General features: G+C 43.3%; 1 protein-coding gene across 4 annotated transcripts in view; it reads right to left on the bottom strand.

Annotated features, from left to right (window-relative positions):
• Positions 1–16,539, bottom strand: part of ATP6V0A1 (ATPase H+ transporting V0 subunit a1) — a 64,258-nt gene that overhangs the window by 37,550 nt on the left and 10,169 nt on the right. For 2 of the 4 annotated variants that reach the window (XM_023204072.2, XM_023204073.1), the window contains 5 exons: positions 15,220–15,348; positions 7,668–7,771; positions 7,276–7,402; positions 4,794–4,876; positions 2,091–2,184 (listed from right to left, as the gene is read on the bottom strand). In XM_023204072.2, coding sequence (XP_023059840.1) covers positions 2,091–2,184; positions 4,794–4,876; positions 7,276–7,402; positions 7,668–7,771; positions 15,220–15,348 — 537 coding nt within the window. The remainder of the gene's footprint in view (positions 1–2,090; positions 2,185–4,793; positions 4,877–7,275; positions 7,403–7,667; positions 7,772–15,219; positions 15,349–16,539) is intronic. The other 2 variants (XM_023204074.2, XM_023204075.1) reach the window with 1 other exon arrangement.

Genomic DNA, 16,539 nt, shown 5'->3' with positions numbered 1-16,539 from the left:
TCTCTCTGGTTAAACAGGTAAGTGTATCTCAAAAGAGCCAGCAATAGGTCAGATTGGTGGGTCATACATGATGGAGGTCACTGAGAGATGAAATGGAAGTTACAGGCTGGGCATGGTGGCTCATACCTGTAATCCCAGCACTTTGGGTGGCCGAGGCAGGCAGATCACCTGAGGTCAGGAGTTCAAGACCAGCCTGGCCAATGTGGCAAAATCCCGTCTCTACTAAAAATAAAAAAAATTAGCCAAGTGTGGTGGTGGGCGCCTGTAATCCCAGCTACTTGGGAGGTTGAGGCAGGAGAATCGCTTGAACCCGGGAGGCAGAGGTTGCAGTGAGGCAAGATCACGCCCCTGCACCCCAGCCTGGGAGACAGAGCAAGACTCTGTCTCCAAAAAAAAAAAAAAAAAGAGAGAAATGGAAGTTACAACGTATCTCTGACAATTCTGCCACTGACAAAAGGAACTGCCTTTGGGATTAAGCATGTTTATTAATATTCTAAGGGGATAATCATCACTTTCATTCTTTCAAAGGGAACAAAGCCCCACTCACCAGTCTTTCCTTCCACGTACACATAGTTCACAACTCCTCCCTCAGAGCTCTGTGATAACTGTAGTGTGCATAAACCACACTTACTGCAATTTGGCAAAACTCCAACACAGTCTCTTCTTGGGTACAAAAGTCACACCAGGGCTTTTTGGCTAGACTATGTGGTTAAGATCAAAGGTGACCGCAGGGATGCATGCCGAGCTACTGGGACTGGCTGCCTCAGGAGGGTTTGTGGGACAGGGCAGAACTGACTTCTCATGTATTTTTAGATTGTTTGATACATATTTTTCTTAACTAAGCATACTTTTAAAAAATTATTATTATAAAAACTAGCAGCCGGGCGTGGTGGCTCATGCCTGTAATCCAGCACTTTGGGAGGCCGAGGCAGGCAGATCATGTGGTTAGGAGATCGAGACCATCCTGGCTAACACGGTGAAATCCCGTCTCCACTAAAAAATACAAAAAATTAGCTGGGCGTGCGGTGGGCGCCTGTGGTCCCAGCTACTCAGGAGGCTTAGGCAGGAGAATGGCATGAACCCAGGAGGCGGAGCTTGCAGTGAGCTGAGATCGTGCCACAAGACTCCAGCCTGGGCAACAGGGTGAGATTCTGTCTCAACAAAACAAAAAACAAAAAAAAAAACTATATCAGACTTGGCTTGGCACAATGGCTCATGCCTGTAATCCCAGCACCTTGGGAGGCTGAGGCAGGTGGATCACTTGAGGTCAGGAGTTCAAGACCAGCCTGGCCAATATGGTAAAACCCCATCCCTACTACAAATACAAAAATTAGGCCAGGCACAGTGATTCATGCTTATAATCCCAGCACTTTGGGAGGCCGAGGTGGGAGGATCACTTGAGGTCAGGAGTTTGAGACCAGCCTGGCCAACATGGTGAAACCCTGTCTCTATTAAAAATACAAAAATTAGCCAGGTTTAGTGGCACATGCTTGTAATCCCAGCTACTTGGGAGGATGAGGCAGGAGAATCGCTTGAACCTGGGAGGCAGAGGTTGCAGTGAGCCAAGATCACGCCACTGCACTCCAGCCTGGGCAAAAGAGCGAGACTCCGTCTCAAAAAAAATAAACAAAAATACAAAAATTAGTTAGGCATGATGGCACATGCCTATAATCCCAGCTACTCAGGAGGCTGAGGCAGGAGGATCACCTGAGCCTAGGAGGCGAAGGTTGCAGTGAGCTAAGATAGCGCCATGGCACTCCAGCCTGGGTGACAGACTGAGACTCTGTCTCAAAAAAAAAAAAAAAAAATCTCAGACTCATGAGGTGGAGAGGAATTGAATATGCTAGGCAACAACGAATCTAGATGCTTAGCATTCCTGTCTCATTTGAGGAGGGCTAATGCTATTTTTAACCATCATTCCCTGACACTTTCTCAGCTCCCAGAAGGACATATTACCCATGGACATTTCTTTTTTTGGTATCCTGGTTTGCTATACAGGTGCCTTGTAGACCATTAGCGTTTCAAGGAAGGAGGATGGTCTTGTATTCCAGTAGTTCACAAAAACAAATTCCCTCCAGCCTTCTGCATACCATTTGGAGATCATCAATTCTAGTATTCACTCCGGAAGCCATTTCCTTCCTCTCCTGTGGTGTCTCAGGACAGGGATAGAGCGAGGCTCGGAACCTGGAATGTAGGAACATCGAAGTTTCTTAACTTATCTAATTTAAATAATCTCAGAAAGTAATCCTAATGTACCAGAAGGACCAAAACAGGATTAGGTCAGATCGATGTATTAAGTCAACACTATTTTTCTTTTTTGTTTTTTGAGACGGAGTTTCGCTGTATCACCCAGGCTAGAGTGAAGTAGCACAATCTCAGCTCACTGCAACCTCTGCCCCTGGGTTCCAGCGGTCCTCCTGCCTCAGCCTCCCGAGTACCTGGGATTATAGGCACCTGCCACCACACCTGGCTAATTTTTGTATTTTTACTAGAGATGGGGTTTCACCACATTGGCCAGGCTAGTCTCCAACTCCTGACCTTAGGCGATCCACCCACCTCAGCCTCCCAAAGTGCTGGGATTACAGGCATTAGCCACCGCGTCCAGCCTAAGTCAACACTATTTATGTGAAACGACCTGCAGACGAAGCAATTATAACATCTGAACTATCTTGACATTCTCTGTAGCTATGAAATTCCCTTGAGATTAAAAAAAAAAAAAAAAGTAAAGCAAATTATATTGTAAATTAACGGAGTAAGATGGCATGGAAAAAATCCTGTCCCTAGGCTAGGTGCAGTGGCTCACGCCTGTAATCCCAGCACTTTGGAAGGCTGAGGCAGGTGGATTGCTTGATTCTAGAAGTTCAAGACGAGCCTGAGCAACACGGTGAAACCTCATCTCTACAAAAAATACAAAAATTAGTTGGGCACAGTGGCACATGCCTGTAGTCCCAGCTACTCACAAGGTTGAGGTGGGAGAATCAACTGAGCTCAGGAAGTCAAGGCTATAGTGAGCTGTGATCATGCCACTGCACTTTAGCCTGGGCAATGGAGTGAGACCCTGCCTCAAACAAACAAACAAACAAAAAGGCCGGGCACAGTGGCTTACGCCTGTAACACCAGCACTCTGAGAGCTGAGGCGGGCAGATCGCTTGACATGAGGAGTCTGAGACCAGCCTGGCCAACGTGGTGAAACCCCATCTCTACTAAAAATACAAAAATTAGCCAGGCGTGGTGGCGCACATCTGTAGTCCCAGCTACTTGGGAGGCTAAGGCAGGAGAAATTGCCTGAACCCTAGAGGTGAAAGTTGCAGTGGGCTGTGATTGTGCCACTGCACTCCAGCCTGGGTGGCAGCTTGAGACTCCATCTCAAAAAAAAAATCTGTCCCTAAGGCAGAATTTCAGAAAATTTAAGGACATAGCATCCATGCTAAGTATGGAGACTCACTGTCCCAGAATAATATGGCATTTGTAAACCATGAGTCCTTAAGAATTATTTTTCCCCAAGTTAAGGAAATTGTGGTTCTTTTTTTCAGTTTTTAGTTTTTTATAGACATGGGGTCTCACTAAGTTGGCCAGGCTGGTCTTCAAATCCTGGGGTCAAGCAATCCTCCTGCCTCGGCCTCCCAAAGTGTTGGGATTACAGGCATGAGCCACTGTATCTGGCCACAAGTTCTGATGTTATTTTTTTAAATGAATTTAGGGCCGCGTGCAGTGGTTCACACCTGTAATCCCAGCACTTTGGGAGGCCGAGGTGGGTGGATCACCTGAGGTCAGGAGTTTGAGACCAGCCTGGCCAACATGGCGAAACCCCATCTCTACTAAAACACAACAAAAAATTTGCCAGGCGTGGTGGCAGGTGCCCGTAATCTCAACTACTCGGGAGGCTGGAGAATCACTTGAACCTGGGAGGCAGAAGTTGCAGTGCACCAAGATCGCACCATTGCACTCCAGCCTGGGCGTGGAGTGAGCCTTGGTCAGAAAAAAAAAAAAAAGGAAAAAGAATTTAGTGGCTCACACCTCTAATCCCAGCACTTTGGGAGGTTGAGATGGGCAGATTCCTTGAGTCCAGGAGTTCCAGGACAGCCTGAGCAACATGGCAAAACCCTGTCTCTACAAAGAATACAAAAAATTAGCCAGGTATGGTGGGCGCACGCCTGTAGTCCCAGCTACCCTAGAGGCTGAGGCAAGAGAATCCCCTGAGCCCAGGCAGTCAAGGCTGCAGTGAGCCGTGATCATACCACCGCACTCCAGCCTGGGTGACAGAGTGAGATCCCCCATCTGAACAACAAAAATAAAAATAAAAGGCCGGGCGCGGTGGCTCACGCTTGTAATCCCAGCACTTTGGGAGGCCGAGGCGGGCGGATCACAAGGTCAGGAGATCGAGACCACGGTGAAACCCCATCTCTACTAAAAATATAAAAAAAAAAATTAGCCGGGCGCGGTGGTGGGCGCCTGTAGTCCCAGCTACTCAGTAGGCTGAGGCAGGAGAATGGCGTGAACCCGGGAGGCGGAGCTTGCAGTGAGCTGAGATCCGGCCACTGCACTCCAGCCTGGGTGACAGAGCAAGACTCCGTTCAAAAAAATAAATAAATAAAAAATAAAAATAAAAAATAAAAATAAAAATGAATTCAGGTAATTTTGAATTGATTAAAATAGCCCCTAACATTATTAAAAGATAAATTTACTGTGTCGAGGTAGACTAAAAAGGATTTGTATTTCACTATTCTGAACTTTAAGACTCAACATTTGGGCAGCATGGCTGTGCCCTCCTGGTAGAGGCATGCCTCTCTTACCCTTCACAGATTTTCTTGACTCTGTTTTTCAGCTGATCACCTTGGAAGAAAATGATAAACACAGACTTGTGCACGTAGTCACCCTAGGCCCCAGAATAAAAAAACAAGAGTTCAGACTTCTGTATCTGGATGAAAACCTCTTAAATAACCAACTTTTTTGGTGATGTAAGAACAATAGGCATCCTTTAAGGACATAGCAATCCTGCACTTTAACCAATGCCCTCACTCCATTTCCTAAGCTTCACTACAAGAACATCTACCCTATAATCTCTAATTCACAAAAATCTTTCTCTATTTGTTTTTTTGACTTAACCAGGAGCTTGAAGCTAAAATGATGCTCCTCTTAGCACTGTTTAGACTTATTTACCAATTCAACTTTAAATCTTTTTTTTTTTTTTTTTTTTTTTTTGAGACGGAGTCTCGCTCTGTTGCCCAGGCTGGAGTGCAGTGGCCGGATCTCAGCTCACTGCAAGCTCCGCTTCCCGGGTTTACGCCATTCTCCTGCCTCAGCCTCCCAAGTAGCTGGGACTACAGGCGCCCGCCACCTCGCCCGGCTAGTTTTTTGTATTTTTTTTTTTAGTAGAGACGGGGTTTCACCATGTTAGCCAGGATGGTCTTGATCTCCTGACCTCGTGATCCGCCCGTCTCGGCCTCCCAAAGTGCTGGGATTACAGGCTTGAGCCACCGCACCCGGCCTCAACTTTAAATCTTATATTGCCTGAATGATAAAAGTATAGGATAGAAAAGAGAAGGAAGCCATTTCTGTCTGTTCTCTTAGATAAAAGGGGCTGAACAACTACAAGGAACCGAGTCCCTGGGAAGAACGCTGATGTAGAATCCCACAATTCAAGCTAATCTGGACTTTATGGGGCAGGGAGGAAGGTAATCCATTCCAAATACCAAATTTATACCTGAAGTAAGATGCAAGGACTGGAAGGAAAGATCAGAAAAAAAGGTATATGGCGTGTTAACCAGGATTGTCTCTGGTTGTCGGCATATTCCCATAGTCATACACAGCATGTACAGCTTTTATAATAACAAACAAAACTTCAGAAGGATAAAAGGAGATAAGGAGTGAAGAAAATTAGGCTAAAGACTCTGAAATCCCTAAATTCTCTAGGCTAAACTAGAACCCATACTTTGTGCAGCCTGATCTGTTATAGATATCCAGGGTCCTCATTTTTACATTTGTTGATAAAATAACCTTTCTGTTGCCAAGAGGAAACCTGACTGAATACTCCTGAGAAAAGTTCCTCATTAGTGTGGCTGCAGATTACAATGTTTCCACAACCCGAAGGCCTTTGGCAAGACTGTGAAACTATATCCCTAAGCCGGGGGTTCACCTGAAGTGTCACCACACTCCTCCACGGCATGGAGGATGAAAGCCCTGCAGCTGCACAGCCCACCCAATCTGAGAAATCTCACAGTTCAATATCTCCTCTTAGGTAAAGAACACTACTTTAAGAAATTCACAAGATAATTCAAAACAGAAAAACTAACTTCAGGTTTCTAAATAACACTCGTACAAAAGCAAAGTAAAATTTTTGCAGTACATTAATCTTTACTTGTACTCCCTGAAATCAGGACTCACCACACCGAAATGCAGGTTTAGATGATAAACTCTGTCCCATTATGGCAAATGCCAAGATGTTAAACTGTTTCTACTTCCTGAAATACTGGGTGGGGAAGATCATCCTATTTTGTGCGATATCTATAAACTAAGTTTCTAATCCTTCCAACAAACAAACAAAAAAACTTTACCAAGTAAAATTTCATCAGCTTATTAAGACCACAGTTTAGGAAATCTCTCCTTCTCTTTTTATACATGAATATTACCAAATTTGGGGCTGGGCAGGGTGACTCACGCCCATAATCCCAACACTTTGACAGGCCGAGGCAGGCGGATCACTTGAGATCAGAAGTTCAAGATCAGCCTGGGCAACATGGTAAAACAGTCTCTATCGAAAATACAAAAAAAATTAGCCGGGCATCATGGCGCATGCCTGTAATCCCCAGCTATTTGGGAGGCTGAGGCAGGAGAATCGCTTGAACCCAGGAAGCGGCGGTTGTGGTGAGTGGAGATCGCACCACTGCACTCCAACCTGGACGACAGAGAGAGACTCTGCCTCAAAAAAAAACCAAACAAACAAACAACAAAAAAAAACGACATTTGGAACCAGATATCTTGCTTTAAAGTTAATTTTCATAAAAGACAAATAAGTGAAAATAAAAATTTCTAATCAGAATAACATCTACACGGGTAAACTTGAAAATATGTATATGTCATGTATACGTCACACATTCATATGTATCTATGACAGCAATTAACTTAGAGGAAGTACTTCAAATTCTCCAATTAGAGCAGAGATAAAGATAATGGCTCCTCTGTGGAAGCGCTGGATTCAGGTGGCCCCATGCTATGTTACTGCTCTGGGCTCCCTTTACAAGACCTACTCCACAGGATGCAATCTCCTTGTCTTACAGTCACAGGATCCTCCAGGGGGTTCTCGATTTCAGCCTGTCGCAGGAACACATTTCCCCGGCATACCCGCCAAAGCATGCGCTCAAAAGTAGGGATGCGCTCCCGGTTAATGACACCAGCCACGAAGCTGTGGGGAGAAGAGGCAGATTGGAAACCTATTCCATGTCATGGGATGGAAGGTTTTAAGACAAGTCTTGTTCCCAGCCTCACTTATAAACCCAGCAGAGAGCTGACAGAGCAACTCAGGCATGAATCCAGAGCTGTAGGACTATCTCAACAAGCTCAGAGGAGGGCATATCCTGGTAGCAAGTGAATCCCAGTCTCATTGCTCTTCTGAACAGCAGAGATGAACATGGCCCCACTGAATACAGAAAGGTTGACATGACACTTACCCAAGTCTTAAAGGCGTGCCTCTTCCCATCTCACTTGGCTCCAAGAGGGATGAGGACTCTTCCAACAGGTCTGGATCCGCCATCTGCTGATGATGCAATTCAGCCTGAATTCACAAATCAATTAATATCTAATGAAAATAGTTAGTGGCATGCAGGGAACGAGGAACCAGGAGACAGGTTCAGAAAATAAGGATGAAAAAGAAAACAAACCACCAAAAGACAAGATATACCCATAAAAAGACAAGAATAGGGGATGAAAACCAATAAAACAAATGTGAGGTAAAGAAAGCATAATTGCCCCAGTAAAGCATCTGGGGAAATGGTTTTAGAAATAAGGAATAAAAGAAAAAAACATTAAGTGATGGTGACATGTATAAATCTGTTACTTGGTGGAAGCCATTTTCTCTCCTATGTTTCCCTGAATGAACGATGAAGGTGCCAGGAAATACTTCTGCATGTAGACAGGAAGCTAAAATCTCTCTCCCTTCTGTGCAATAATGAAGAGGCTCTGCAGATACTCTCAACATTTAATTTCTGGGCAGCTACAAACCAGAATTTTCCCTGTGTGAGAATGTGAAAGATAGAGGCTCTCTTTCCAAGGAAGAAGCAAGGCACTGCCACTGTCTTTGAATACTGTGTAGTCTGGAGAAAGACAGAAGGGGCAGCTCCAGATATCTACGTTTTCAGCCCCTTTAAAATTCAGAACATGAGAACTTTCAGCATACTCACTTACAGAATGCTCCAAGCCATGGGACTTAAAGAGTATTTATGTCTTCGAAAGGATAAGAAGCACAATAGCTGGGCAGGCCTGTAAAAACATATCTGAATGTCCCATTTTCTGACTAGGAATCTTCTAAATAAGTTCACATAGGCTTTACAGTTGTAGGATTCTTAAGAACACAGCTCAATAATCAAGTAAAGTGAAGGAAAAGCAACAGATAATAAATCAAACTAGAGCTCATGGGCTGGTGTAATTGGTAAGATTTAAAATGACTTCCACCATGACAGCTTATACAATGAAATGAAGAAGGATCTTCCCACACACGGGTCTACATTTCCTAGCCTCTCTCTACCCAACTCACCTTACCACCCTTTACTCCCATCAGAAAGGAGAAGCTGCTCCAAAAAACAAAACAAAACAAAACAAAAACCAGTCCAATCATCTTCTCCTTTGCCTCATCACCCCAACTCTAATATCCAGGCAATACTTGTTTGACCAAAAACTAGGAGTAAACCAGAACAATCATCCTCTTCAAAAGCGCAATAAGACAAAAAATCAGAAGAGTTTTTCTCTATCATTTTCATTCCAAATTTCAATCTGATTCTACCCGTCAGCCACACTCTTAAAAAGCAGCACAGGGACCATCACTTGATAAAGTCACGGGATCATAAACATAGCAAAAAGGGGGGAAAAACTGTGTGTAAACCAGATGGTAAGTCTGAAGGCCTAAAAAATTGAAAGCAATCGTTTTGGGAAGTAAGGATCAACACCAGAAGTGCAGAGAAATACTGTCATGAGATTGGAAAAGTTTAAGATGAGATCATGGAGACACTGGTTACCACTTGCTGTTTTTTTGTTTTTTTGTTTTTTTTTTTTGAGACGGAGTCTCGCTCTGTCGCCCAGGCTGCAGTGCAGTGGCCGGATCTCGGCTCACTGCAAGCTCCGCCTCCCGGGTTTACGCCATTCTCCTGCCTCAGCCTCCTGAGTAGCTGGGACTACAGGCGCCCGCCACCTCGCCCGGCTAGTTTTTTGTATTTTTTAGTAGAGACCGGGTTTCACCGTGTTAGCCAGGATGGTCTCGATCTCCTGACCTCATGATCCGCCCATCTCGGCCTCTGAAAGTGCTGGGATTACAGGCTTGAGCCATCGCGCCCGGCCCACTTGCTGTGACATGGAAGTTGAGGGGGTTCTTTCAGTTTCTACTTGCAATCATATCAGCTGACTGCAGGCAACTTGTTTTCAGGATCCCGATGATTACAACATTTCAACTTGTTCTTGATTTATCCCTTGGCAAAAACCAGTGAGCCTGACTGCTACTCACAAGACTTCATCCTACTTGCCTGGATGTCTCACAAGACGTGGTTTAAGTCAACCCTAAATATCAGACTCAATGCAAACACATGTGCTCTAAAGTGGACAACTGATGGAAAAGCAAACAGTACTTAGCAACTAGACCACTTCAAAGACTCTATCTAGGACTCTCTGAGAATAAAAACAACAAAATTAAAATTCAACAGAAACTTGCAATAATATTTGAATTGCTAATTTCACCCTTCACACTTAAGAATTCTGTCTTAGAGAGACAAGTTACAAATTTTTAAATAAAATTGTGCCTGGTGAGAAACTAGGAAGACTAGAACCACCCACTAACAGAAGGCCTTTAAGGCAATATCTAAAACCGCGTGGTTGAGAGTATCTAAATCTTAGAGCAGGGGTATCTGATCTTTTGGCTTCCCTGGGCCACACTGGAAGAAGAACTGTCTTGGGCCACACATAAAATACACTAACACTAATGATAACTAATGAGCTAAAAAAAAATTGCAAAAAAATCTCATAATGTTTTGAGAAAGTTTACGAATCCATGTTGGGCCACATTCAAAGCTGTCCTGGGCCACATGAGGCCTGAGGGCCATGGGCTGGACAAGCTTGTCTTGAGGGTATCTGGGTCCTCTAATAACAACACTGTAAATATCCCTCTACGTTACTTGCTATGCCCTCTGGTTTCTCCATTCAGATACTGAAAAACATGTCTTATAAAAAGGAAGTAGGAGAACTTCAGTTCTGTTTCTACAGCAATTAGGTATAAATAGCACATCCAGTTCAAGCTATGTCAATTACCAAGAACAAACAATTATTGCCATCTACATCAAGAAAAAAATTTTACTTCATTACTTAAGGTATTCACCCAGGCCCCAAAGGAAATGGCAGATGGGAAAAAAAATAAAGAAAGCAGATGGATGGAAAACTGAGAAGGAAAGGAAAGCAGGGATCTGCATGCCATTAACCATTACTTTTCCAGTCTTCTTTACGTTCTCATATGTTATGGTGCTTATGGTAAAAGATGCAGAGATACCTCTCCAGCTCTTACAGTTCTTCATAAGCAAGAAGACTGAGAAAAGGATAATCATTAACAAGTCATTTTAAATGCCCTAGATAAGAAATGACTAAGTCAAATTTGTAATCATCTTTAATCATAAGACTATTCAATATATGTTTATTTTTCCCCTTACACACACCCTGCCAATCACAACTCCTATGCCTAAATATAGAATCATTTTCTGATTTAGCCATTTTTGCTAACTCATTACAGTGAATTATTATTGTAGTCACCAAATTATAAAAAATAAGGGTTTATAACTGGTAGTGTTTTAGGCCCTTTGCAAATATTATAATTTCAGACACAGAAGAAAATCTCATTAAAAATCCTAAGTTTCCAACATTTGAGGGTCCCAAGTGTCCTATCTTTTGCATTATTTGAAGTGCACTCGCATGTGCAGATGCAAAGTTGTGGCAGTGACACCTGAGCCTGCTGCTAGGCAGCAGCAGGGCAAGGTCTATGGAAAGGAACTTGGCTGAGGCTGTGAGCGCAAGAACAGGCAAGGCAGAGAGGTTCTTGCCAGCAGACTTCTTGCAATGCAGTGAGGCTGCTAGGAATGAAAGGGGAATTGATGACAAAAGCAGCATGAGAACCTCTCATAGCCATGGCCTTGTGCTCTAAGTACTTCTAGAGATTGAAAAAAAAAAAGTTTTGAATAAAATAGGAGGGGGAGGCTGGGTGCGGTGGCTCACACCTGTAATCCCAGCACTTTGGGAGGACGAGGCAGTTGGATCACGAGGTCAGGAGTTCACAATCAGCCTGGCCAATATGGTGAAACGCCTGTCTCTACTAAAACTACAAAAATTAGCTGGGCATGGTGGTGCACACCTATGGTCACAGCTGCTTGGGAGGCTGAGGCAGGAGAATCGCTTGAACCCGGGAGGCAGGGGTTGCAGTGAGCCAAGATCGCGCCATTGCACTCCAGCCTAGGTGACAGAGCAAGACTCTGTCTCAAAAAAAAAAAAAAAGGAGGGGGAAAACAGCCCAGCACGAATAGGGCACAAAGATCATGAAGACTTAGAGTCTGTCTTCTCAAAATAGGCATTTAGTGTTTAGACTTATTATTCACAAAATAAAATTCCTAAATCCATAAATTATGATTTAAAAATATCATTTTTCCAAGTGGTTCCTCTTATTTTCATTTTTACTAAGTTCTTTTCATTAGAAAATTAAGAGTTTAAATAATTATTTCCCTTAAGGGAATCCATCTATCAGTCTTTATTCGGAATTTCTCCAAAAATGAACCATAACAGGAAGCTGGCTCTCATTCTTAAACTTAGGAGGTTTTGAAAGACATTTTCATATGAGATAGCAGTATCTCAGCAGTAAACTAAAGAGTATATCAAAAGGGAAAAAAAAGGGGACAGGGAAGGTAAAAGAATTAAGCTCCAAATAATGCTAAAAAGTAGCTGAGCTCTGACTATAAGGCCAGGTTTACATCAGATCTGTGGGTAGCAGCTTGGACATGTTTAGCAAAGCGCACATCTGTGAGCATATGAAAGCTCATGTTCTGGGGTGCTTCTTAATATGACCGAATGATACATGCCTTGAACACGTCTTACTCATCTTGTGTCTCACCATGAGTAGGTGCTCATTATATGTTCAGTGAATTAGTGAACAAAAATACAATAATGTCTGGACAGTGAGCACACTGGAATTGCAGGTTCATTAAAAACATATGGCTTAAGTGGCAATGCCTATTGCAAAAGACCTTAAACACTTAAGAGTTAATCACACTGTCCCACACCCTCTAACGTGATGTCATTAGGGACTGGCAAAAGAAGTTACCACTAGACTCAAAATTCTCGACTCCATGAGCAATCTAAATAAATATTAATACCTTCTGATTCTTGAAAGGACCAGGAAATTAAATTCATATGAGTTTTTCCCCTTTCCTTTGCCCCAGCAGATCCTTTCAATTAAATGGCTTCTCTGAGTCAAAGCCTTAAATTAGTGAGGAATGTATCACATCCTCAGCAGACTTTCTCTAGCCCAGCAGTTTTCAAACTAGCATGCCTCAGGATCACCCGGTAAATACAGACTGCTAGGCCTAACTCCCACAGTTTCTGATTCAGTAGGTCTAGGGTGGAGACTGATAATTCATACTTCTGACAAGATTACAGGTGAGTCTGCTGCTGTTGTTTGAAGAACTCCTGCTCCAACCTAGAGAATTATGGATATTTAATCTCCCCTCAAAAGATAAAAATTTCTGAGATAAGGCAGTTAAAAACAAATTTTTTTTTTTTTTTTTGAGATGGAGTCTTGCTCTGTCGCCCAGGCTGGAATGCAGTGGCATGATCTCAGCTCACTATAACCTCTGCCTCCTGGTTCAAGCGATTCTCCTGCCTCAGCCTCATGAGTAGCTGGGATTATAGGCTCCCGCCACCATGCCGGGCTAATTTTTGTATTTTTAGTAGAAACAGGGTTTCACCATGTTAGTCAGGCTGGTCTTGAACTCCTGACCTCCTGATCCACCTGCTCAGCTTCCCAAAGTGTTGGGATTACAGGCGTGAGCCACCAAGCCCAGTCTAAAAACAATTAAAAAAATAAAAACTATAGATATAAATTTAAAGTACAACTGAGAACACAGCAGATGCTAACTAAAATGGGCCCCTACCAGGAGCAGTGGCTCACACCTGTAATTCTAGCACTTTGGGAGACAGAGGTGGATGGATCACTTGAGGCTACGAGTTCGAGACCAGCCTGGTCAACATGGTGAAATCCTATCTCTACTGAAAATACAAAAATTAGCTGGGGGTGGTGGTAAGCACCTGTAATCCCAGCTACTCGGGAGGCTGAGGCAGGAGAATTGCTTGAGCTTGGGAGGTGGAGGTTGCAGTGAGCTGAGATCACACCATTGCACTCCAGCCTGGGCTACACTACACAGTGAGACTCTGTCTCAAAAAAAAAAAAAAAAAAAAGGAGGCCTCTAATTTTAAAAGCTTTGCCAAGTTTTCTTGTTGAGCAAAGGAATTAAAGAACTTTATGAGAAGGCACATTGAACAGTGACTGTAAAGTCACTAAAGTGTCTAATATTGTCAATCTGGTGGCAAAAACACCTGTCAAGAAGACAGTTTCTGTACTTTAGGCCATCAGAAAAACCACATCCAAGTTGAAAGCTAAGACTCCTCCCCAGGCTGAGTTAGGAGAAGGGAGCCTTCTGCAAGCCTTGCTCCAGATCCTTTCCATGGGGTCACCTCAGCACATTGTCACCTGGACTAAGTCACCTACATTTTTTTTTGAGACAGTCTTGCTCTGTCCCCCAGGCTGGAGTAAAGTAGCTTAATCTCGGCTCACTGCAACCTCTGCCTCCTGGGCTCAAGCAATCCCCTCACCTCAGCCTCCCGAGTAGCTGGAACTACAGGCGTGCACCACGATGCCTGCCTAATTTTTGTATTTTTTGTAGAGATGGGGTTTCACCACGTTGCCCAGGCTGATCTCAAACTCCTGGGCTCGAGTGATCTGCCCGCTTCATCCTCCCAAAGTACTGGGATTATACAGGTATGAGACACCATGCCCAACTGAGTCACCTACCTTTTTTTTTTTTTTTGAGATAAGAGTCTTGCTCTGTCACCCAGGCTGGAGTGCAGTGGAGCAATCTCAGCTCATTGCAACAACCACCTCCCAGGTTCAAACGATATTCCTGCCTCAGCCTCCCGAGTAGCTGGGATTACAGGCGCCCACCACCTCACCTGGCTAGTTTTTGTATTTTTAGTAAAGACCAGGTTTCACCATGTTGGCCAGGCTGGTCTCGAACTCCTGACCTCAGGTGATCCACCTGCCTCGGTCTCCCAAAGTGCAGGGATTACAGGCGTGAGCCACCATGCCCGGCCTCACCTACATATTTAACCCAAGAACTTATTAACATTTTTCCCTCTGAGGTAATGCATCTAAGTTTATGTGATAACCCATAAGTTTCAAACAAGCATCCTACCAATATTTTCCATACAATACATACAATGAAAAACTCTTGAAAAATTAGTGTGATGTGTGCTATCTGAAGTACTGAAAAATGTGCTCGAAGGTTTATAAGCAAACATAGAGAATAAAATAAAAATTTGATGGCAAAAGGTTTGGTGATTAAACCTTTGTTATAATTTTGTCTATAACCAAATGTTTGTTTCTTCAGCTTTGACCTTAAGCATATACTTACCTTATAAGTATAAATATAATGTAGAAATTTATACTAACTACATTTATACAACTACTTCAGGGTTCCTTTCCTCATCTTGAGATGAAAAATTGAAGAAAATGTGAAAAAATGCAAAACCATGGCTGGTTGTGTACTGCATGAAAAACGGAACATAATCTCACATTTCTTTAACTAAAACAGGGTGCAAAAATGGCATTGTTTCCAAAATAGCAAATTAAAATAATTACTGGAATAAAAATATGGCCCACTTGTGTGAGTGTAATATCAGCTGCTCAAATACTAAAAGAAACAATAGTCTGACCTCATCAAAAAATTGCTGAGTTTTGCGAAGTATAAATTTTAATTCAGTCAGTTCCAGGAAGTTTCTCTTCAGAGCTTCCTGGTTTGTGTTGATTTCCTTCAGTTCATTTTCAATCTTCTCAAAATTGGCCTAGAGGAAAAAAGAAAATAGATTAGGCTAAGCTCAATTATGTTTGCTCTGAAAGACAATAAATGAATTCATCCCACATAACTGTCGCCAAGCTGATAGTTCAAAGAGATCTTGGACTTGCCTAGCAAATACTGTGATTTTACTAGAGCAATTTTCTTTATGGAAATTTTTTTGCTTAAAATAATCTTTCCTGAACCGAGGCGGGTGGATCACTTGAGGTCAGGAGTTCGAGAGCAGCCTGATCAAAATGGTGAAACCACATCTCTACTAAAAATACAAAATTAGCTAGACATGTTGGCACATGCGTGTAGTCCCAGCTACTTGGGAGGCTGAGGCAGGAGAATCACTTGAACCCGGGAGGCAGAGGTTGCAGTAAGCCAAGATCACACCACTGTTCTTCAGCCTGGGCAACAAGAGCAAAACTCCATCTCATAAATAAATAAATCATCTTTCCTGGCCAGGCACAGTGGCTCACGCCTGCAATCCCAGCACTTAGGGAGTCTGAGGCGGGTGGCTCATCTGAGGTCACATTTCAAGACCAGCCTGGCCAACATGGCGAAACCCCGTCTCTACTAAAAATACAAAAAAAAAATTAGCTGGGCGCAGTGGTGCATGCCTGTAATCCCAGCTACTTGGGAGGCTGAGGCAGGAGAATGGCTTGAACCCGGCAGGCAGAGGTTGCAATGAGCCAAGATTGCACCACTGCACTCCAGCCTGGGTGAGAGAGCAAGACTCTCTCTGAAAAAAAAAACAAAAACAGTATTTCCTTTCTAAGTCACTGTGGAAGTAAAAAAAAAAAAATAGTCTTTGTTTGTTTACAGATTCTATTGTATACTTGGTAACTTTCTCAGGAGATTTCAGATGGATAAAGTAATTACTGAGAAGTCTACTGGCTGCCCATTTAGTCTGCAAGAATAACCAACCAGTAGATAGGCCAGGTATGGTAGCTCACACCTATAATCCCAGTACTTTGGGAGGCTGAGGCAGGCGGATTGCTTAAGGTTAGGTGTTCGAGATCAAGCTGGCCAACATGGGAAAATCCCATCTCTACAAAAAATACAAAAAAATTAGCCAGGCATGTTGGCACACAGCTATCGTCTCAGCTACTCTGGAGGCTGAGGCACTAGAACTGATTGAGCCTGGGAGGCAGGAGTTGCAGTGAACCAAGATGGGGTCACTGTACTCCAGCCT

Source organism: Piliocolobus tephrosceles, chromosome 16 (assembly GCF_002776525.5).
Source record: "Piliocolobus tephrosceles isolate RC106 chromosome 16, ASM277652v3, whole genome shotgun sequence".
NCBI classification, from domain to species: Eukaryota; Metazoa; Chordata; class Mammalia; order Primates; family Cercopithecidae; genus Piliocolobus; species Piliocolobus tephrosceles.
The sequence above is the reverse complement of the archived record's forward strand: the minus strand, read 5'-3'. Positions and strand labels throughout refer to the sequence as shown.